Raw genomic sequence first — 23,000 nt, forward strand, 5'->3', positions numbered from 1 at the left:
AATGACAAGTCAACTAATATCTAAATTTGACTCTTGAATTTACCTATTTTTCATGTCAATATAATTTCAATCCTTCTCATGAACTAAACAAGTTTCGAGTTTCAGTGAACTAGCCCACCCTCACACTTGATTTAGCTGATTCAAGAGTCAAATTTAGATATTTACAGTTTGATCTGCGCCTTCGCGCAAAATCCCTCAGCCCTGAACTAGGGCTCAAGTAGTCACGACCTGAAATAGCGACACTGACATGAATGGTTTGAAGCATGTAAAGGAAGAGTGCACAACATCAATTGCATTAAGACAAGAAGCACATATGGAAAATTAACAGTTCAAAGAAAGAAAAACAGGTACTCAAAAGCTTTCAGGAAAGCGCACACACACATCTTCATGTATGTAGAACAGAGCATGGTTCATCATGAAACTTTTCCTTGAGGACAATCTAATACTCTATTTTCAGTTGCAGTCAAATCAACAGTTTTGACAGTGAAAAAACAACCAGACAATGACCTTGCTGTGATTCATTTCTTCTATGAGACCTTTAAATACAAATTCTAGCTTGAATAAATGGCAGCCCCTAACCAGTGATTCTAGGGACTAAAAGTGCCACGCAACAAAAAGAATAGCATCAAATAAAATTAAATCTGCACCAGTTATTAAACCGGCTGCTTGTGCAGTTGCCGTGAACTCCACGTAGTACTGACAGTCGAACACGGGAGAATAATTGTCGGGAGCCTCATACTTTCCTCCACATGAGGGAAATCGATTGTGTAATGTAGGCCACGACTCTCATGCCTGGCCAGGGCGCTGCTCACCACCAGCTTCGCGCAACAAAAGAGATTCCTCATTTCACAGGCCTCAAGCGCAACCATAGTTGGTTCCCATCCTTGCTGAAACAAGAACTTCTCCCATTGAGTCTCCAACTCATGGATCTTTTTCTCTGCGCTCTCTAATCTCCTGGTGGACCTAACGATTCCTACATACTCCCACATGATAGATTGCAGGTCCTTCCTCATTTGCTCTGTAACGTTCAAAATGTCATCCATGGCGCTGCTAGGGAGGGAAGAGGGCATGACAGGCCGTGCCCACCGGCTTGATGGGCCGACGTAAAAGCCGGACTGACTCATGTGATCTATTGAGGGCTGCACAGCTCTTCGAGCAAACACCAGTGCCTCAAGCAAAGAATTGCTTGCCAGTCTGTTTGCTCCATGCAGTCCAGTGCAAGCAACCTCACCGGCCACATAAAGGCCACTCACATTGGTCTCCCCTTGGAGTCCAGCACGGACCCCGCCACACATGTAGTGAGCAGCGGGAACTACGGGGATTGGCTGGCTGGTTATGTCTAGACCGTACTTGAGGCACTCGGCGGCTATGTTGGGAAAATGTGCTAGAATTTGCTCTTTGGGTTTGTGACTTATGTTGAGAAGCACGTACTTCTCGTTCCATTTTTTAAGCTGATCATCGATACTTCTCGCAACCACATCCCTTGGGGCAAGCTCTTCTCTCTCATCATATAAAGGCATGAACCTTTCCTTGGCCAGATTGTAAAGGATTCCACCATCGCCTCTGACAGCTTCGGTGACGAGAAAAGCATTTTCCCGGCTCTTCTCTGGTTTAATGGGCAACCCTTCGTCTGCTAAAGCAGTAGGATGGAACTGCACAAACCTGTAAAAATACATAAATGCTGCCATAAGCACAATTTCAGCATTGGATCAAAAGCCAAATGGAAGCCAACCTATAAAAGCGAGAATAAAAGGCTTTGCATCAAAAGCCAATGGAAGCCAACCTATAAAAACTAGAATAAGAGGCTTTTATCTTGTGCTCGTGGTTCTTGAGTTTAAGTATATATGAAAATGTCAAAATCACAGTCGAAAGTGCATAGTGCATAAGAAACAAATTTGTGGCTGTACTTTCCCGACATTAAGAACGCCCCATACAAAATTCATAATTTACAAAGTCAGAGCCACCAAATACTATACAGACAGTAGCAAATCACAACTGAAGTCAAAAAGCCCAATGCCCCCAGCATTTTTCTATCAGAATCCGAGCAAGATACACTTTTGATTCCAATATATGTTCTAGGAATTAAACTGTTGGTAAGCAATGTATGAGGATTTTGGCTCTCGATCTTCAATCATGTGGAAATTGTTACGTTTGAGATCAGTAGGATATTCATAAAAATCCACAGCTGAAACACAAATGACAAGACACACTTAGGTTCTTCATATATATATATATATACTCACTCCATATTAGATATCACAGCCTCGGCCCGATGAGCCATGGCTATCCCATCTCCAGTAGCCACCTGTAAAATAAAGATAAAAATTAACTTACTTCTCGCTCATCTCAAATCTAAGTATAAAAGGTAGTATTGTATTCAGTTGATACATAATTCCTTTCTCCAGAAATTCAAGTATGAGCTACCAACTGTGCTTGCGATGACATCTAAAAGAGAGAAAGCATACTCATAGTACTGTGGGTGAATTTACTACAACTGAAATGATAGGGCATCTAAGCAAATCAATCAAACTGGGGAAGAGGTGAAGAATCCTATTTCTACTGCTCTTCAACTACCAAGAAACAGAAAAATTCATGTAGCTATGTTTTACAAAGCAACGTTTTCCCACACAATCTCCACATATGCTATCAGGAGACTTTCAAGCAGAACAAAGCTTAGAAGCAGATTAGTGCACACTTTTAGTGTGCTCCCACACTTGCATTCGCAACCCTTACATTCTAGCTTGACAAGCTATATAGCCAGGATGCAAGAAAATCTAGATTCCCGAATAATAGTCAAAAAGGCTTATTGGATACATCTTCATGAGTCAACTTGAGATACATCTGCAATAAGTAGCATCTCAGACCACCAAAACCCAAGTTCAATTTTTTTTATTTTTTTTTTAATTCCGCGTCCACTTTTTAGAATTTGATGTAGGCATGATAGCTGGCACCAAATCCACATCTTGCTGAGATCAAGAACACTTAAAAGAGAGAGAGAAGAGGCACAACAATAGCTTGGCAGAAAACATATACCGGAGGATTTGTAGTTGTTGGATATATATGTCCAGCCCCACCTGATGCAAGCAAAGTCACCTTCGAAATGAACCGCACTACCTGAAAGATTTGAAAAGGAATTCTTCAAGTTATAATGTTAAACCTTCCAGTGATTCTGCACGGATAGTGACAATTCACTTCATCACAACCTCCAGACTTTCAGTGTTTAAAGTGTCGACGCCATGACAAACTGTCTCAGAACCACCCTGCAATGGCAGAACTTTTACGCATTAGTGGTGGCATGCATTAGGGTACTACTCCAAAGTCCCTCCTGGTATGAGCATTTAATGCCTGCCCCTGTTTCCGTAAATCAGTAACTCAAAGTGAAAGGATGTGCCAAAAAGCACAATCATATGGTCAAAGACAGAAACAATCCACGAAAAGGAAAAGGGTGAAGCAAACCTGAGAGGTGAGTAAATCTATCGCAAAATGATGTTGAAACATAGAAATGTTGGGATCATTTACAACCGCTTCAAGCAAAGCCCGCTCAATCTCTCTCCCAGTCATATCAGCAGCATGAACAATTCTGTGATGTGAGTGGCCTCCCTCCCTTGCTAGATGCAGGTTCCCATCCTCCCCATGGTCAAATGATGCTCCCATGGCAATCAATTCTCGAATTCTGTCAGGTCCTTCGGTACAAACAACCTGGGAGGAGAAAGAAACAAAGTTGGACTTCCTCAGTCATTTTGCCTGTCAATGGCTATTCATTCGCAGGCTATGGATCTGTCAATTATCCTGGATTCAACAAAGATGATCATCGAGAGTGTACAAAACCCGATATTTGCCTCAGTTGATCAGCATAACTGTCTCAATTGCCCTATGACCGACCAGTGCCTCAATGTTTAAAAGAGAAGAGGTTGTGGTACTTAATTGCATTTTATAAGCTTGCACTGTAAGAGCAGCTCCAAAACACATTGGTAGCTGACAGTTTACTCTCTAAACTCAAACACACCTAAACAAACCACATAAGAAATGCAAAGGAAAACCATTGAAACCTATCTCTATGAACTCTCAAATCCAAGAAATTGGAATTCATAATGAAACAAGAGGATTGTCAGCCATCTATCTTGTCACTTACCCTAACAGTCTCCTCATCGCATAGATAAGCACCTGCAACAATTGTGTCCCGCATGTGGCTCTCTACAGAATCTGAAGGACAGAGCACAGCACTAACACCGCCCTGAGCATAATTTGTGTTGCTCTCGTGAGGCTCAGCCTTAGTAATTACGGCAACAGTTCCATGTTTTGCCACTTCAAGAGCATAGCGCAGGCCAGCCACCCCACTTCCAATGACCACAAAATCAAAAAATTTTGTAGAACCATCTTCTAAGCACGAATTAACAGCTGTTCTACTCGGCTTCCAGCTTTCATAAAATGGGAAATGAGAAAAGCTATATCTCTGGGTCTTTAAGGATTTTGATACCCCATGTGACCTGCAAATTGAAGAAGACATAGCACTGGGTTGAGAAAAACACGATTTATTAAGCTCAAAGGTGGAATACCCTAATGCTTTAAGTAATTATGCAGCGAAATGGTTCCTGCAACTCAGTGATGAGATGCGACATGCCAAGAAAATCCGATCATTCAAAATCTCTCTTTTCCAGTTTCTTTTCTGCCACTCATTGATGCGGCTCCAAACAGGTGACCCAACCAGACACCACTCTATGGTTTATACTTACAGAAGTAATGACACTCTCCGAACCAGTTCGAGCATTCTTCTAGTCCATTGGAGTATGTCCGAACAGAAAGTGAAAGAACAGTTAAAATGCACTCCGACATAAGAACATGCGCGTAACAAGTTCTCGCCAATTACCATGAAAGATCTTTCTGCGTGCATCTTTTAAATGCTGTGACTGAAACCCAAGAATTTCGACGAAAATGTTGCCCCTTGTAGATCTTCACGCTGTAGTGCAAAGTGCCACTTCCAGCCGGAAGAACAGTTGTCATTGCAGTTCTGCTACATAAGAAAGAACAGAATCCAAGTAAAACACAAAACATATTCGGAAAAAAGCCCCCAAATCATAAACACAAGAGGGTATCATGTTCTTTTCATTTGAGGACATCCATTGTCAGCTTTCAGAAGCCGCCACAGAAAGAAATGGAAGAATTGAAGAAGGGAACTATTACGTTCATAGAATTTTGCATATACGAAATTATCCCCCACCCCAGCGCTGCAAACAAAAACGAAAAGAATGACGCCAAGGGAAATTTGGAGACAATATTTCTCTTCACCGTGTTGTTTCTCCTGGAGAAAAATATGGTTCTTCTTCAACCGACTCGTTACCTCACAATACATATGAACCCACCAGAGCGAGCACATATAGACTAAATTTGCAATTTTGTAACCAAACATGATCGATTTTCCCATGAAAGAGAACAAAAATGAAGAGAGAGAGGCGCAATGAGCAACCGAAAAAGCATAGACCGCGAAAACAAGGAGGAGGAGGAGGACAATACAGCACGAAAGCTCGTATAAAGCAGAAAAATCCATAGATCCATCAACCAAGCAGCCACTAACCAGCGACAAAATTCAAACCAAGAACGAACATTCCCAAATTCCAAAATCTCGAGAAGAAGAAGAACAAGAAGGAACCACTCACACGTTGAATCGACAATTTCCGACTTACTTACCAAAGGGTTTCTTCTTCTCCTCCTCCTCCTTTTCCAGCTTTTGACGTAGAGAAAAGCTCTTGCAAGAACCCCACCAACGACCAACGACTATCGAAGTCCAACGACAAAAGTGCGACAAGGGAGAGTCCGAGGATGTTACGATTCGCTCTGTGAGAAGAAATCACGGAAAGATTGTGAGAGGATTCAGAGGAAGAGAAACGAAGGGGTGGTGAAGAGAGAGAATAATCCTACGATCCCGAGACGCCACACCCTTCCTATTCAGAAAAGAACCGGAGCACCCTCCACCATTCTTAAAGTTCGCGCCTTGTGCGCCGCCATTTTTTTAACTCTTTTCTTGTCCCTTTTTCTGTTTAACTGTTCCCATTTGTTTGTCCTTGGCAAATTTGTCCTGTATTAAGGTGGAATTAGAAAGGAAAGATCGCGGGTTGTGCAAGTTCTTAGCGTGCAAAGAAAGAGAGAAAATTTGGATTATCTTTATTTTTTAAAATAAAAATTTGAAATATATTTTATTTTAAATAAAAGTCTGAAGTATTTAAATTATCTTAAAAAAAAGCTTGATCAAAGGGCATTTCGTCTTTTACTTTTTTAAATTTTTTCCGTTTCTTTTTTTTTGCATTTTATTTTATTTTTTTATATTTATTCTTTCTTCCTCCCCTCCCCTTCCCAAGCCATTGCCGGAGGCCAACGTCGGGCGAGGGCGGCCTCTCAAGCCCAAGCGATGGCCGTGGTAGCCCTCCCCTAACCTCGCCAACCCATGCAAGGGCTGCCCCCTCACTGATTCAGGCAAGGCCAGCCTTGCCAAGCTAAGTAAAGGTTGCCCTCATCCAAAGAAAAAAAAAAAGAAAAGGCAAAAAATAATAAAATAAATGAAAATAAATGGAAAAAAGAAAATAAACTCAAAAAAGTAAATGACAAAAATGCCCTTCAGTCAAACCTTTTTTTTAAATAATTTGAGCACTTTATGCTTTTATTTAAAACAATGTTCACTTTAAGTACTTATTTGAAAAAATGATAATACTTAAGTCCCTTAATAGAAATTTTTCCAAACAAAGATGGCTTGGGTCCAATTGAGGAGGATCTTCTTCTAAAACTACGGTATATCAAGAAAAATGAATAATTTTGAAGATATTCTTTTTTAAACGATGCCTTATATTGCTTACGAAAATATATAAACGTCAAAATATTTTCATTATTTACAAAAATATTTGAGCATAAATTGTTATCGATAGTGAAAATATTTGTTATTAACTAATTATTTCAAACAACAAAAACAATGAATTTTTTTAAATGTTTTCAAAATCATTTATTTTTCATGAAATAAACGGATCCTAGAGAGCAGAGAAAATATGCAATGTGAGATTTTAGCTCAAATCCAAAGCCAAACTCCAAAATCATGATCCTAACTCGAAAAAAAAAATTAACCGGTGCTCAATTCTCACAACGAAAATATGCGATGTGAGAACTTAGCACCGGTTCATTATTTCAAGACGAAATAATGAACCGGTGCTAAGTTCTCACATTGAGTAGTAAATCCCTTTATACCGGGCAAGAAAGATAAATCTCATATCATCAAATTATGACATAAGAAATTTGATTATCTAGTAGTAATAGAATTATAGGTGGTCCCTCGTTTTTCTTCGAAAGCTATAATTCTTTCTTGATCAGAGTGGGGTGAGATGGGTTCTCGATTCCATAAATTGGGAACCGACTTTGCCGGGTATGATTCGCTCCCGAAATCAATCCATCATCCCTACTTCTTCGTCCAGGCTTTCGCTGCAGCGGCATAGAAACTGACCCAATCGCTCGAAAATCGATAATGAAAAATTTCAAAACGACCAAAATTAGGTGGGCCCTACAATGGTCAAAGGGAGTTGGCGATTACGTACGGGTCATGATGAACGTGGTTCGTTCATTCCCTCCGCCTTATTTTTTTTTTCGTTCGTTAGCCACAGGGCCGTGATCTTCGCCAAGGAGACTCTCGCCCAACCAAATGTGGAAAGGAATTTTGATGGGGGCAGGCGGGTCATGAACTTTCCGCGAAACGCGAGCGATCCTTCCTAATTTACGTTTTCCAAAATATCATCTATGGGTCGACATTTTTTTATATGATAAATTCGAAGGAGAAAGGACAAGGACCGGAACATGTTGCCTAGGCAGAGAAAGAGGGAGACAAAGGAAAAGTTGGATTTGGTTCTAGTCCATTCGCCATTATCGATATGGCACATTCAATCATGCGGCATTGTTGGTAAAGAGATTAGGGAATGGGGGATGCTAGTATCATTGATGCGGATTTCAATTCTCACGCTCCCTCTAAAGAGACGGAGCAAAAATCAAACATAGGAGACAAAAAAAAAAACAAACAAACAAACAAACAAAGATGGCCCAATCAGAAATTGAAAAGGCAGCTAAAACATAAGTATTCCTTTATTTTTGTTTTTTTCCTTTAGTTGAAAAACAAACAGAGACAATTAGAAGTCCATTTGATTTTGACCCGCCACCATAAATTCGACTCTCGTATTCAGTTTACCATTCAAAGATAGACCCGCATCATATTCGATTTGTGAAATTGGTTCGAATGGTTTCTTCTTTTAATCCAAACTCGTCGGTTTAGTAGCCTGAGTGACTTGATCACGAAAAACAAAAACAAACAAACAAAAAACAAGAAAAAAAAAAAAAGCGAAATTTGAAAGAGTAGTTTTCTTGAAAATTAAAAGAAGAAGAAGAGGAGGAGGAGAAAGGAGAATTCGATTTCTTTTCTAGGATGCAAGTCAATTGGTCGTTGCAAAAAGAGAGTCCACAAGAAAAGTGTCAGTGCAAATGTCTTATGCTTCTGGAGGGAAGGAAGAAGCGATGAAGTTTCCGATGTCGGACATCTCTTTTTTTAGCTATCTGTTTGTCGACTTGTGCGGAGCTTGCATTGGCACAACACAAACAAAACCATCCGAGGAGAGTTTAGGCTTTCTTAATTTCCCTTACCTTAAATAGTGTAAGGTAACAAAAACAAGGACATCGTCATAAAAAAAAAAAAAAAGTGTAACTACCTATTTTCTTGATTTCGACATATAAATATCCATCGCCTAACTGCACGACTCGATATTAGGCCTTTCTTTATGCCTCTGCTACTTTTCGCGCTCAATAACGGGGGTGTCAAAAAAGCTCGCGCCAGACGGCTCACCCGATCCGGCCCAAAAATTTACTTAATTTTCGGCCTTTTTCGGGCCAGCCTAGCCTGTCGCCTGATTTTTTTTAACACCAATCTTTTCTTTTTCATTTAATTATTTTTATTTTTTTTTCTTTTTATATTCTTTCATTTGATTGGTTTGTCAATTGATTTTAATTTCAAAAAAAGAAGAAAAAAAAAAGAATCAAACCAGAATCCGACCCGAGCCGGGTACTGATCTGTTTCGGGCCGACTCGAGCCGGGCCGAGACCTTGGCCCATTGACACCCCTACTCAACAATGTTATGCCTAGAAAATGCATGGTCTCATACGCGTGCATATATGCTTACTAGAAAAGACTAATAAATGGTGTAAACATCCAGTCCAATGAGGGCTAGAGTGATTGCCAGGATTAGAAGGCTTGAACAAGAAACGGCTCTCAACAAGCTTTTAGAATGGCAAATGGGGTAGGAAAGAGCAGAATTGCACCAAGCAGCACGAGAGCATTCTCGAAATATGTATGTGAAACTAAAATTAACTCACAAAAAGCAGTGCAACTTTCAATTGAGAGTACCAAGGATGAGCGATCTCTCGGAAAAGAATGTCAACTTGCTCGGTAAGAAACAAAATTAAAGCTAATAATACCTTGAGTGAGTTAATGTGGGGTGTCGCAAATTGTTCAATTAGTGTCCCCGGAAGTTTTTTCTTTGTGAAAGTGATCCAACCGCCGCAATCGACAATTGGCGTTGCTTGTCCTTGGCGACAGCCATCGTCCAGCCATGAGCGACGCCATTGCCGCCCCTTGCAGCGCCGTAATTCTTCTCTCGATCTCTCTTTCAGGGTTTGGTTTTTTTTTTTACAATTTCTGCTCGATTTTTTTTTTTCCGATCAACCCGTGAAAATTGCATGTGAGCACCAATTTGTCTACTCGGCGTGAAGGTTATGCTCATTCTCATTTTCCCAAAAGGGGAGAAATAAATTCCCGCGGACCATAGGCATGTTGCAAGGCCAACTCAAGTTTGACAATGGGAAAGCTCGAGTCCACTAAGCAAATAGGCCCATCTTCTTCCACGAATGCTCAAACCTTTTCTTCTTTTTTTAAATTTTTTTATTGTTGTTTTTTTGCAATATAGCATATTTTATTATAGCATTCCCAGGCCTGATCATCTTGGACAAAGTTTTTCTTATCTAACGACACGTGATACAATTGTAACATAAAAATAAACAAATGGTATCATCCTCCTAGGATGTATTATGCGTGTATATAATCCTAAACAATGCACCAAAAAAGATGTGACCAATTTGATTAATAGAAACGTCGCGTTCGCTTTTGAAATCTCCAAGTTTAGTCGTGACACGACGATTTAGGAAAAGAAAATTACAAAGAAAAGAAGACAAAAATGGACACTCGAAGACAAAAAAGAAAAAGAAAAAAAGAGTCCGATGCATATGAAATGGATTAGATCGAGATTATATGCGCGTCTTGATCCAGATGTATTTGAAATGTATTTGATCAAGATCATATGTGACGTGTCAATTGCAATACGATAATTTACCATAGTTTTAATATTCTTGAGCGTACTAAACATTTTTCACGCTCTATATGTTTTGGCTAATTGAAAAAGAAGACTGATATAAAACAAAATAAACCCGTTGATTTTGATATTTAAAAATCGACCGCTATAAGACCATTATAAAAAGCATAAGTAAATTGTTAGAAAGACCGTCTCAAAAGTAATTGGGAGTTTATGAAGAGATAAGTCAAATATTGCAAAGCCATTATAAAGTCGTTACAAGGCCGTCACAAGACGATGGCTTTCATGGCTATTATAACTCCTATCGAAATCGTTGCAAATGCACGACTTTGAAATATTAAAAAATTGCTGAAATATCCAATAAGTTTCGCCACCACCGCCATTAGAGCACCAATTGCTTGACGACGACCTCAGGTGTTGCGGCACGGATGGTGAGCGTTTAAGCGGCAGCAATGGCATAAGGTAATAAGGGTGCACATGATAACACTTCAGTAAAGTAGATTTCTGCTTCAAAGGTGCTTATGGAGCATAAATTTGTTTAGTACAAATTTTTATTTTTGAAAAAAATTCACTTTTGAACTAAATTTTCACTTCGGAAATTATTTTTCCCCAAATTTGAGAAGTTAAAAAAAATAACTTCTCCAACTCAAGAAGTACTTCTCTCCTCACCCTATTTTTATTTTGCCATAACCATTTTTTCGATCATACCCACATCCGTCAACCTCTACCGCCGCGGACCGTTGTCGGCCGCCGCCCATTAGCGACCTCCATTTGCCGCCGCCCACGACCACCGCCAACCGTCGACCATCACCCGCCCTTGCCCACCACAAACCTTGGCCGGCCGCCACTCGTCGACCATCCCCGATAGGCAACCACCACCAACTTCCGCCGGCCGCCACCGCCAACCACCAACCGCCAATCACCGACCACCGCCACTGCCAACCCCCGTTCTTCGCCGGCCGTGACGGCCGACCAACCAACCATCAACCACCGCAATGGCCGCCGCCACCAAGTCACCGTCTCTGGTCGCCGAAGAAAAAAAATAAAAAAATAAATTTTTATTTTAAAAAATTAAATAATATTTTAATAATAAAATTATTTTTAAAGAATTTTAAAAAGTTAAAAAATGAAGTGGAAATTTTTTGGCCGCCGATAATAATTTCTCATTGAATATTTTGTGTTAATAATGTTTCTGAAGTAGAAATTTTTAACCGTTACCAAACGAATTTCGCTGATCAAAAATAACCACTGGAGTAGAAGTAGAAAAATTAACTTTTGCTTCTGAGGAGAAATAGAAAAATCAACTTTTGGTCAAAAGTGATTTCTGAAACGAAAGTGTTACCATGCGCGCCCTAGGTGATCGACAAGACATGGACATGAAAAAGGAAAAAAAAAAAAAAGACCCATCATGGTAAGCCTAATTGGTTAAAGCATCAAGAGATCTTTAATTCAAGAACTCAAGATCACATGTTCGAATCCCAATAACAGTATACAAAAAGAAAAGCATAAACAAATCAATTTATCTAAAAAAATAAGAGTTGGGACTTCCGATAATGGCCGATACATAAGTTTATAAGAGAGGATCACATTAATTCGCACTTCATCGATTTTGTCCAAATTCTGTTTTTCTTCCGAAAGAAGGGAAGGTTGACCCATTTTTCTGTAGGTTATATATATTTCCATTTTCATCGAAGAAAGAGGAAAAAAAATATAGATATACGGTTTATCAAGATTTTCCTAAGAATTTTTTTTTTCTTTTTGGGTCTATTCCTTGGAATATGGCATGGATTACTTCAGCACCTTAGCCTCTAACTCATCTTTCTTTACACCCCTCGTTTCACTTTTTAAATATAATAATGAATTTGTTTGGAAGGTTTTATTACGATTAGAAATATATTTTTAATTTTTATCCTCGATAAACCTAGTACAAATTATAGAGCTACGACACAATTTCGAAATGACCTAACTCAATAAGAAAATTCCAATGAATTAGGTTTTTTTTTACACAACTGGCCCATCCTGGACTTTGTATTTTAGAAAGGGAAAGATGGATATCGGATACTAAATTTTAAAAATCGAGCGGAAATCTATCTAACTTGCAACGCAATATCCGGGGGGAGGGGCAAAAATGGTATTTTCATTTGCCTTTTGAGGGGCCACTTCACCCGGGAAGAAGTCTCGATGGGAAGTGCCACGTCACTGGCATCTGTTGTAGTCCCCTATGATTTGAAACCGTTTCCTCTTCAACCTGAAAAGCAGCAGAGAGATGCGCGGGCATCGATTCTCTCTCTCTCTCTCTCTCCCACAACAAAATTCCTCCCCCACTCCTTCGTCGCCCTCATCTTCTTCTTCGCAATCTCTCTGCTCTCCATTGCGCAACCGAAATAAAAACCTAACGCCGGCGATCGCGGCAAGCTCAGGTAGCGTGGGAGAGAGACAAGATGGGAAATCGGTTGTTCAAGGAACCGCCGCCGCCGCCGCCGGTGGTACTCGTGCCGCCTCTCTTCGACTTCCCTCCTCTTGCCGCCCGCTCCAGGTCTCTGCCCGATCGTTTCCCTTCGCTAGCACCTCGTTGTGAAAGTAATCTGTGTGTCCGCGGCAACTTCCTGATTTCTTTCTGTTGTTGGTTGGCGCATTGGCGAATTCCATGGAACTTTTCCATCTTTGTGATTACTTGAGTTTTTTTTTTTTTCTATATAGCTAACGGTGCGAATCGGAAGCCGGTGCTCTTTTTTCGCGTTGATCAGTGTGATTTCTATGTTTTAGTTTAGCTGAAATGTTTGTGCTCGTCGAGAATCGTCAAAGAATTCATTGGGGAGCTCTGATTGCGACTGTCGATTGGCATATTCTGTCCAATCAATGTGAAGTTGCACCACTAGTACGGGGCATAGCGAGCCGCGTGGCTTTTCCCCGAATATGTTTGAATTTATTTATAATAGCTTATGAAGGCCTGCATTTCAGCTGCTCTGGTCCTAGGCAATTTGGTTTATGCCTTTATCACACGGCTAGGATTATAGAAGAGCAAGATCTATAGATATGTTCGCGTTTTCGATTTACATGTTGTTGGGCAAGATTGTTTTGTACTCGGCCTACTTTATGCAGTGGATTTTTCCAGCTTTTGGGATATTCACTGCTCTTTTATATATGAGATTGCTGTCTGCTAATGTAACTTGTTTTACTTCAATTTGAGGACATAGTCGTCGGTTTGTGAAAATGAAGAATGTTTTGGGTATTGCAGAATGTTGGAGTCCTCGTACAATTTGTTATTTGGGAAGCTTGCTCTTAAATGTTTATTTGAGGACTATTTTGAGGATGCAAGACATTTCAGCACAAGAGTAATGTTTAAGCCAATTGATGATCCTCATGTCGATTTGGTGGCAACGGTATCCTTCCTTATTCTCACTATTTGCTGGATGTTACACACATAATGTGCAAGATTCTGTGGACTTCTCTTGCTGCTACAGTCTCTTTTTCCTTGACTTTTATAGGTTTCTGGTCCATTAGATCACAAACCAGAAGAGCAAATTGTAGGAAATGCACTATTTCGATGGCAAAGGTGATTAGTTTTGTTTTGTGGGTACGCTTCATTATTATGAGATATGTTCTAGAATTACTAACGATACCTTCTTTCATGGTCTCTGTAAGAGCAGTGATGTGGATGATCCTCATACGTTCATGGATCTTTTCGTATCGAACTCTGATCCGTAAGAAAAACTATTTGAAGATATATTAACTATCACTAGTTCTTTGTGTTTATGTTCCCTTATTGCAATATGAGGCTCAGTTTTGCTGTGGTTGCTGCACCATAGGATCTTGCAGGTGAGATCATGTGCTTACTATCCAAGATTTGGGTTTGGAGCTTTCGGCACTTTCCCTTTGCTATTGGCAAAGAGGTGAGTTCCTACACAAATCATCACAGTTAATTATTGAGGCCTCGCATGCTATATGAATTCATTTTTACTTAATTTTCTTAAACTGTATTGGTTCATTTCTATTGGTACCGCTTGCTACTCCAGCAGAGCATCGTCAGAAGATTATGGTGTCATGGGCTTGAGATATGGCTCAGGAAATTTGTCCATGGGTGCCACTTTGATGCCATTCGCGGGTTAGTCACCTCATTTTGCACTGATCTTAATTTTTCCGAGCGTATGCCACAGTCAACATTTATAGCTTTTTTTTTTTTTTCTGTAGTCCTTTGTGGTTATTACAATTAATAAGTAATCACTGGTTAACTACTTCCTTCTTGTGTCATGGCGAGGCAGTCAAACATCATTTGATTCTGTCATTGTTAAGTTACAAAACAGATAACCAGACAACCAAGTTGAGATAATATGCTAGTTCCTTTGAAGAATAACCTATTAATCTTCTTTCTCGTCGGTGCTAACCAGCTCCCCTCTTCTTCATCAGAGAGGAAATTCTAAGGTTGGAAGTTGTTAATAGTGTGGTCTTGCCTTGTTTGAATTGAAAAGGGCCATTCTAGCTTGTTTAATTACTTCTGTGCGGCTTACTGAAATGAAAGTAGGGTCATTACAATTTTGGTATCTGATACAGTGACGGATGAGTTGCCGAGGACTGCATGGCTGGTGAGCAAAATGGGAAGACTAACTGCTGGACTGCAATATGAGCCATTATGTAAGGCTTCTTCATGTAGTAAGGCTAGTTTAAGTCAAATTATTGCATGAGAACATTTGACAAAGGAAAAATATATTGTAAATCGGGCAGATAGATACATGTTACTGCATTATCCTTGTGAAAAATTTGGCTTACCGTATACCGTGGTAAAGTATGCTCGAACTGGCAATATCATGTGGTTTGAACTGATCATCTGAATGCATTAGATCCATTGCCCTACAGCCCTCCCTGTAACTTATTCCTCTGGAGCATTTAATAAAACTTTCTTTCTGAAAATATTATCTAGTGGGTGTGATGGTGACAGAGCATGTATGTTGTGTAATTGCAGCTGAACATATGGCAGATATGCATGACTGTAGTTTCGTAGATCAGACATATGGCAGATTTTGATGGTCGGTCTTAACAACCTTTTGAGGCATGCATGTGCATAATATTTATTCGATGTGGATGAGACTATGAGAAATGTCTCTGAATGTTTAAGAGCAAGGATGTCGCCCTTTCTTGTTTTTCCAATTGCTTCTTGTACCAGATGGGAAAGAAGACAATGCAAAATATAAGAATTTGCAGAACTGGAGTTGTGCAATTGGCTATGGAGGAGGATTTGGCAGTCCCTTGAGCCCTTCCTTCAATTTTAATCTTGAACTTGCAAAGAGTTCCCAGGTATCACTATGCCCGAGTTTATGTAGCCCTATGGAGTGGTTAAGAACTCTGATGTAGTCTTCACCTTTTAACAATGGTTCACTAGGTTAGAATGTGGAGTTTTAGTTAAATGTTTGAGGTGGTTTCGAAGCACTCATCAAAAGAGTACACTCTTGTTCAAACTTAAGGCATTTCTTTATTCAGAGTTTAAATGCAAGGTTGCCCTTCACAATGTTTGATATGAATCTTTTTTTCCTTTATACAATGCTTGACATAGATTAGTTGATTATAGTGTGCTATGATCATCTCACGTTTCTTGGACTGCAGTTCATTGCCTCATTTTACCAACACGTGGTGGTCCAGAGAAGGGTATGCTACTTGTCCCTTTTCAGACTTTTGAGTCGCGTTGTTTTCATCCTTATGTGTAGGTAATCTCGTGTTCATCGAGTTTACTTTCAGTCATTTATGCTGTTTTTATTGTACTTGTTGTGTTCATAATATGGAATTTACAATTAGATACTAATGGTACTATACTTTAGCTGCCTCAGGTTGCATATTTTACAATGATAAGATTTCTACTGGTTCAACATAAAAACAATGCTAAGGACAGCTACCGCCTTATCTTGTTGAATTCCACAATTAATTGAAGAACCCCATACTATTTATAACTGCAATTGAGGCTATGTATGGCCATGTACGGCCATGTTTGAAAAAGAAGAAGGGAAGGAGGAGTAAAGAAATTTCATGGATTTGGCAGCTACAGACGTGGTAAATCTGGTTGAACAGTTAGCATTGTGCTGTTTTGGTTCCTTTTCGGCAGATACTGGTGATTAGCTTGTTTTCTGCGGAGATTTCTGAGCTAGTGTTAAAATCTTATGTTGTTGTTTCTAGTAAACTTGCAACTGAAAAGGTACTTAAGATCACACACATGATTGTTTCTGGTTGCAATTGCTACTTTCCTGATATAATTCCTGCTGTGTACATTATGACGCGTATTATCGCATGGCATTGTTCATAGAGCTTTGAAGTGCCATATCAACAGGTGAAGAACCCCCTTGAGGAAAATGAAGTCGTTGGAATCACAAATTATATTGACTTTGGTTTTGAATTACAAACAAGGTACTTTAAATGCTTGACTTTGTTATTTTGTTGCAGCAAAATATCTTAATTGATTTACTCCTTACCATAGGGTCGACGAAGCCCAAACATCAAAAAACAATTCAGAGTCCACATTTCAAGTTGCTGCGTCATGGCAGGCCAACAAGAACTTCTTGTTGAAGGTAAGGGATCATCAGAAAATCTTGTGCTTATTGGTATGTACTGTAGCATTAACTAGTTAATATCTTTTTTTCCAGGGTAAGATCGGTCCTCTAAGTTCATCGATAGCATTAGCATTTAAGTCATGGTGGAAACCTTCCTTTACTTTCAACATTTCAGGTATCTTTTGGTTACAGAGCTTTATTCATTTGGTTTGAACCAGCTTTGTTCCTTGTACTGGTTGGAACTACAAAGTACTCCTATGATATAATGATATTTATGCTACGATCTTTAAGAGTGAGGGAGAGAGGAAAGATTCAAAATCTACATTATTATCATTGGCTTCATAAACATATACATAAGATGGCTCTTATTATAGAGCATGAGAGATGCCCAAAATCTATTAGCTTTAATTAGACCCCACCTACTAACCACTGATTAATGCTATTAAATATACTTCAACTGGATGGAATACTACTTGTGAATTGTATATTCACCAGATCTTGATTTGGAATAGGTCTAAAGCGATAAGGTCCGTATTAGTGATCAGTGGAAGCAAAAATTATTCCATTCAAGAATGGCCTTAAAGTCAAGAGTCCTTGAAAATAGGAATTGTGGGAAATAGGATTTTCAACATTGATAATGGAATGTTGGCTTCCAGAAGATCTTGCATAGATTGTTGAAGATGGATAGCTGCTCGAAACTTGTATTCAATTGGACATGATAGGACCTCTATTTCTGGATTATTACATTATCCGTTGATCTATTGTTGTGACTGAATCTTCTCATCATCCTGCAGCTACTCGAGATCGTTTGACTGGATCGAACTCCTGTGGGTTTGGCATCCGTATCGAGCATCTAAGAGGAGCCAGGTTTGAGTTATTCTCCTGGACATGTTTGTTGCTTTTGTACGAGACTCTGTCTTTCAAAATTTTCACAACTTTGCATGAGGACTTGCGGGATGCCTGCAGCTTCCCTTGAAGTTCTTCTCATCAAATGGGCATAACATCGTACATTTCGGTATTAATGTTGAAAACCAAACCTGCTCATTCTTTTGATTCCTAAACTTTACAGCTACCAGAGAGCTGATCCAAATTACCTGATGCTGACGCCGAACAAGGAGCACCTAGCAGAGGGAATGGCTTGGAAGACGGGGAAAAGACCAATGCTGCAGTCCAACGTCAACGCTGGAAATTTCGATGGCCTACCAAAGGAATTGAGACCCTTTGAGAAGATTTTATAGTCTATCATTTCATTTCTCTTCCCCGGTCGAGCCACCTCTTTCTTCACTATTCGGGTTAATTATAGCTCAAGGAGGGATACTCTGGATGCTGGAGTGGTAAAACGTTCCAGAGGTTTCATGACTCGATAAAAACCATCTTTTCATGTGATGCTGTTATATTCGCAAGCATTTGATCAGATATGTATCTCTGTAGCGGGTGAGCGAAAGAAGGGAAAAATTATAAAAGAGCGTGGATTCTCGTGGCCGAGACGTGATTTTGAGAGGCGGGGAAGGGCCGAATGCACGCTGCGACACCGTTTGGATGCACGCCTGAACTCTCTAGGACAGTCTGGACGAGTTCCCACAGTTGCGACGGTGCCCTCGCGACAATCGACGCACCATTGGTACTCGACATTAGTCAACAAAACAGAGGAGGAGGAAAAAATAATAATCATAATAATAACAATAATAATATATAACAAGAATTTTTTTTATTGGCCAAGGGAAAATGAAGAAATTCTCATTGGTCGATTATTGATTGTTTGTTTTTAGCTCTTTTTGAATGTATTAGGGGATATTCAGGACGTAGCTCCATCACAAATAAGGAAAAAAGGACTTAACCGGAGAGTCAAATCCTCTCCCGGCAGGTGTCCCCGAAGAAGTTGAAAACTGGAGAAAATGGCAGCGGCAGCTGCTTCCCATTCTCTGCTCTGCACCTCCTCGCTCTCCAACTCCTCCTCTTCCCTCTCTCGCTCCCGCGGCCACCTCCCCAAGCCCTCGAAATCCATCCTCGCCTTCCACAAGGCCTCCGTCGTCGTCTCCTTCCTCCGCCCAGCTCCTCCACGACTGTGGAACTCCTCCGATTCCACTCGGAGCACCCTCCCCCTCGCAGCCAAGAACCGACCTCTCGCTTCGGCTCTCGACTCCGTCCTCCTCGTCTGCACCTCGATCGCCCTCTCCGTCTCCCTCTTCGTCGCCGACGTCGACCCCGCCTCCGCCTTCGTCGTCACCCCCCAGAGGAAGCTCCAGACCGACGAGCTCGCCACCGTCCGCCTCTTCCAGGACAACACTCCCTCCGTCGTCTACATCACCAACCTCGCCGTCAAGTGAGGGCCTTTACTCTCTCTCTCTCTCTTCTCTCTCTCTCTCTCTCTCTCTCGATTGGGTTTTCTGTCTTTAAGTGTTCCTGCACACTGCTAGTCGCCACCGTTCGTGCTTGCTTATTTTAAAATTTTTCTTTTGCGTGCTTTCTTTTGATTGGTGCATGGCTTGATGGGATTTTCGTGGTTTAGGCAGGACGCATTCACCTTGGACGTGTTGGAAGTGCCGCAAGGGTCGGGTTCTGGGTTCGTGTGGGACAAGGAGGGTCACGTTGTGACCAACTATCACGTGATTCGCGGCGCTTCTGATCTCAAGTTAGTCACCTCCTTCTCTGCTTGTGCTTCCCCTGATCTTTGAATGCTGCCGCTAGTTTCAGCAGCTCCTACATGCCTAACTATTAGTTGGGCAATGTGAATAAAAGAGTATTGTTAGCACCTCGTCTATGTTAAGTTAACTGGATATAAGGTGCTTACTAGATACAATGAACTAATCAATTGTACCAGTTGACATAGTCATGGAGCTGCTTGTTGATGTCGTTCTGTTTATTTGACGATTCATCTCTATTGGAACCTGCTTTCATGCTCAATCGTAGTTATTTGTAATTTTTTAGGCCCAGATTCCTAGGTCTGTTTCCTGGTGAGATGCTCTGATTTTGATCGAAAGTTGTTTATGGATACCTTACAGTTTCATTGCTATGCCATGAATCCCTTCGCCTATTGAATAGAACCCCCTTGTCATACTTCATCTGGAATACATCTGTCAACTGGAACTCTGGCGGCCATCTTATTGGATCCATTTCCTGATGCTAATGGATCAATCTGATTTCTTCCGTTATCTTCTCCGGTGTAATTTGGCTATAGTTGCTCACAGGGTCACACTTGCGGATCAGTCAACATACGATGCAAACGTTGTTGGATTTGACCAGGACAAGGATGTTGCGGTGTTGCGCGTCAATGCACCAAAGGACAAACTTAGACCAATCCCAATTGGTATCTCTGCAGACTTGCTTGTCGGTCAGAAAGTGTTTGCAATTGGCAACCCTGTAAGCACAGACATTCACTTTTCCATTCGAACACTATTTTATTGTCCCTGTTCATGATTTTTGCTCTAGGTGTGAATAATGATTTTTGTCTTCCTTTCCTGGTGAAAAATGTGCATTTCAAGAACATTTATCTCGTATAAATACTTTACAACCCATGTATGTGCGATACTTTTCTGAATAATGTGCATTTTTTCTTTTAACTAGCATTACGGCAAATTTCAGATGCTTATATTGGAGACTTCACCTTCGTACTACCTCAATCTGATAATCCGTAAATCTTTCATGTGAAAAATATAGTTTGGTCACTTTTGAATGTCTTCATGGTATGCATCTAGTTTTTTTCTTGCTTTTGTCATTTTGGTGGCTGAGTGAGTCATGTAGTTTACTCATTGCTTGGCATGAATGTGGTGGGCAGGTGTGGCAAACTTTAGGTCTTGGCTCCGGTATTTAAGAGGATTACATGGAATTCAATTTGGTTCAGATATGATCTGTGTTTGTGGATATAATCAATTGATATGATGTTTGTTTTCTTGCAGTTTGGACTCGACCATACTCTCACCACTGGTGTTATAAGGTATGATATTGTGAGAAGGGGCTTCTTAATGTTAAAGACGAGCATATTCAGTTTGTTCATGCTGCCCGTCATTTTCTTTTGCACTTTTTGGAGATATCTTGCATATACATATATAAAGCTTTCGGAGTTAGGAAACCCTGCGTGCTTAATCTGATTTAGTGATACTGAGATGAAGGAGAGTGTTAACCGGTTTTGAGAACATATTATTCGAGGGGTAATTAGACTAAAAGATTAATTGATCCCTGGGGAAGATAATAATCAAGGAGCTTTTAATCATTGGCTCTCCCTATAGCCTGACTGGATCATTGGCTGTTTTGATGTTATATTTTTGCCAATTACAGTTAAGTCTAGCTTCCAGTAGTGGTATAAAGTTCTTTTAAGCTGAAAAGGAAATCTTCTCCTAAATTGGAGGAGTTGTTTGTCGAATCAGCTGTTCCCAGTTTATCTGTATGTGGACTAAGCCTGGAACTAAAGAAGAAATCAGGCAGAGAACATGAAAGAGAAATACATGCTTCGGTTTCTTCTTCTTCTTCTTCTTCTTCTTCTTTTTTGGTTTTTGGCAAAGCATGCGTCTGATTGACTTACAAGTTACAAGCAGAGAATTTTCTAAATTTAAAGTGAATATTCCTTTCATTTTATCCCCTTCCTCTTGCAGTGGCCTTCGCAGAGAAATCAGTTCTGCTGCCACCGGGCGCCCAATACAGGATGTCATACAGACAGATGCTGCAATCAATCCTGGTAATAGTGGGGGGCCACTACTAGACAGTTCGGGAAATCTGATTGGAATTAACACAGCAATATACTCTCCATCTGGTGCTTCATCAGGTGTTGGATTTTCAATTCCTGTTGACACTGTGAGTATCATTTGGATTTTCCTTGTATATGTTAAGAGTCTTTGGCAGTGTCATTGAAGTCACCACTGGCATAATTCAATTCTCATCTGATTTGTGAGTAAGTCTTCAATACAAATTTATTGATCCAGGTAGGTGGAATTGTTGATCAGCTTGTGAAGTTTGGCAAAGTCACAAGACCAATTCTGGGTATTAAGTTTGCACCCGATCAATCTGTGGAGCAGTTAGGAGTAAGTGGGGTGCTTGTGCTAGATGCCCCTGCCAATGGACCAGCTGGCAAAGCGGTATGCTTGATCTTCTTCTGGCATCATATTTCATACTAGGTCTCTTCACAAGTTTAGTTCCATTGGGACCATAGGCTCTTCTTCGATGCATATAATGCTTAATTGGTTTTAATCTGGCAGGGTCTACTACCAACCAAACGTGATTCCTATGGTAGGCTTATTTTGGGTGACATCATAACATCCGTCAATGGAAAAAAAGTCATTAATGGCAGTGATTTGTACAGAATTCTTGATCAGTGTAAAGTGGGTGATACGGTATGTGCTCTATGAACTGCTCGATTTTGTTAGTGGCACTGCATGCTAAATGAATGATAGCTATCATGCATGATGAGTCAGAAATCAGAGCTGTGGCTGCATGAATTAAAACTGCGTCAAACTTTTAGCAGGCTGTTATATTTATCGAACCTTGGATGTTCTTATGCAGGTGACCGTGGAAGTTTTGCGTGGTGATCACAAAGAGAAGATCCCTGTTGTCCTTGAACCAAAGCCAGACGAGTCATGATAAGCCAAATGGTTAGAGATTGCAGTTTTGTGCTCTACATTTAAGGAGGAAACACCATTATTTTTGTGCACCTGCCCTTTTCTATGGTTAAGTCTTGTTGTACATATTCCTTTTTAGTGCTGAATGCCGCCTAAAATTTGTAAAATCTAACGTAACACCAAAATGCGACTCTGACATTTTATACAGCTGATGCTAAGTTTCTTCCTCATATTTCACAATACCTGTGTCAGATTAGGAAGCTTAGCCCACTTGACAATCGCCATTGCCAGTGTAATGGGAAATGCTAAACTGGAAAGAATGCGAAAGTTGACAACAGACCAAGTAAGCCTGGTCAGAGACTGATGTGCGAAGGGACAAGCCTTTATTCTGATTTCAGATCTTGTTTTCGCAAGTGGGTGATTTCCGTTCCTCCATTGGTGATGCCTAATGGACAGCATGGGCACAGTCACACCGAATTGTCATAAGAAGTTATGGATAGATCAGTAGGAAGCTTTTATGCTTGAAACTTAAGATCAGT

At 40.4% G+C, this 23,000-nt stretch overlaps 3 protein-coding genes across 7 annotated transcripts; 2 read left to right on the plus strand and 1 right to left on the minus strand.

The window, feature by feature from the left end:
* Window positions 1-314: 314 nt before the first annotated feature.
* On the minus strand, window positions 315-5,997 carry LOC115751154 (L-aspartate oxidase, chloroplastic). 5 transcript variants are annotated; one of them, XM_048272530.1, is made up of 8 exons: window positions 5,686-5,997; window positions 4,868-5,008; window positions 4,133-4,511; window positions 3,457-3,699; window positions 3,204-3,260; window positions 3,034-3,114; window positions 2,244-2,305; window positions 315-1,662 (listed from the first exon to the last, which is right to left on the minus strand). In XM_048272530.1, exons 2-8 carry the CDS (start codon window positions 4,999-5,001, stop codon window positions 654-656), a joined length of 1,965 nt encoding a protein of 654 aa, XP_048128487.1. In that variant the 5' UTR covers window positions 5,002-5,008; window positions 5,686-5,997; the 3' UTR covers window positions 315-653. The 5 variants fall into 5 exon arrangements, with proteins under 5 accessions (XP_048128487.1, XP_048128488.1, XP_048128489.1 ...); XM_048272531.1 differs by lacking the exon at window positions 5,686-5,997 and adding an exon at window positions 5,573-5,680; XM_048272532.1 differs by lacking the exon at window positions 5,686-5,997 and adding an exon at window positions 5,182-5,555.
* A 6,633-nt stretch (window positions 5,998-12,630) lies between these two features.
* LOC115751113 lies at window positions 12,631-18,367 on the plus strand. Its single transcript, XM_030688838.2, has 14 exons — window positions 12,631-12,915; window positions 13,618-13,762; window positions 13,868-13,935; window positions 14,030-14,083; window positions 14,189-14,272; window positions 14,396-14,484; window positions 14,931-15,011; window positions 15,541-15,671; window positions 15,978-16,019; window positions 16,693-16,769; window positions 16,840-16,930; window positions 17,006-17,087; window positions 17,707-17,779; window positions 17,982-18,367. The coding sequence occupies exons 1-14, from the start codon at window positions 12,821-12,823 to the stop codon at window positions 18,148-18,150; spliced, it is 1,281 nt and encodes a 426-aa protein (XP_030544698.2). The 5' UTR covers window positions 12,631-12,820; the 3' UTR covers window positions 18,151-18,367.
* Window positions 18,368-18,716: 349 nt separating this feature from the next.
* Window positions 18,717-22,679, plus strand: LOC115751112 (protease Do-like 1, chloroplastic). Its single transcript, XM_030688837.2, has 8 exons — window positions 18,717-19,235; window positions 19,422-19,544; window positions 20,101-20,272; window positions 20,809-20,846; window positions 21,502-21,700; window positions 21,829-21,981; window positions 22,102-22,236; window positions 22,406-22,679. The coding sequence occupies exons 1-8, from the start codon at window positions 18,808-18,810 to the stop codon at window positions 22,481-22,483; spliced, it is 1,326 nt and encodes a 441-aa protein (XP_030544697.2). The 5' UTR covers window positions 18,717-18,807; the 3' UTR covers window positions 22,484-22,679.
* The last annotated feature ends 321 nt before the right edge of the window (window positions 22,680-23,000 follow it).

This window comes from Rhodamnia argentea, chromosome 11 (assembly GCF_020921035.1).
Source record: "Rhodamnia argentea isolate NSW1041297 chromosome 11, ASM2092103v1, whole genome shotgun sequence".
In the NCBI taxonomy this organism is placed as follows: domain Eukaryota; kingdom Viridiplantae; phylum Streptophyta; class Magnoliopsida; order Myrtales; family Myrtaceae; genus Rhodamnia; species Rhodamnia argentea.

Excerpts from the sequence above, each read along its gene's own strand:
- LOC115751112 (XM_030688837.2), top strand. The coding sequence starts at position 18,808 with ATGGCAGCGGCAGCTGCTTCCCATTCTCTGCTCTGCACCTCCTCGCTC. Across the intron at positions 19,545-20,100 it reads CGCGGCGCTTCTGATCTCAA|GGTCACACTTGCGGATCAGT; the intron begins GTTAGTCACCTC and ends AGTTGCTCACAG. Across the intron at positions 21,982-22,101 it reads ATGGACCAGCTGGCAAAGCG|GGTCTACTACCAACCAAACG; the intron begins GTATGCTTGATC and ends TTAATCTGGCAG.
- LOC115751154 (XM_048272529.1), bottom strand. Across the intron at positions 4,512-4,867 it reads ACGCAGAAAGATCTTTCATG|TGCTATGTCTTCTTCAATTT; the intron begins GTAATTGGCGAG and ends TTCTCAACCCAG. Across the intron at positions 3,261-3,456 it reads TAGATTTACTCACCTCTCAG|GGTGGTTCTGAGACAGTTTG; the intron begins GTTTGCTTCACC and ends CTGCCATTGCAG.
- LOC115751113 (XM_030688838.2), top strand. The coding sequence starts at position 12,821 with ATGGGAAATCGGTTGTTCAAGGAACCGCCGCCGCCGCCGCCGGTGGTA. Across the intron at positions 14,084-14,188 it reads TTCGTATCGAACTCTGATCC|GATCTTGCAGGTGAGATCAT; the intron begins GTAAGAAAAACT and ends GCTGCACCATAG. Across the intron at positions 14,485-14,930 it reads CACTTTGATGCCATTCGCGG|TGACGGATGAGTTGCCGAGG; the intron begins GTTAGTCACCTC and ends TATCTGATACAG.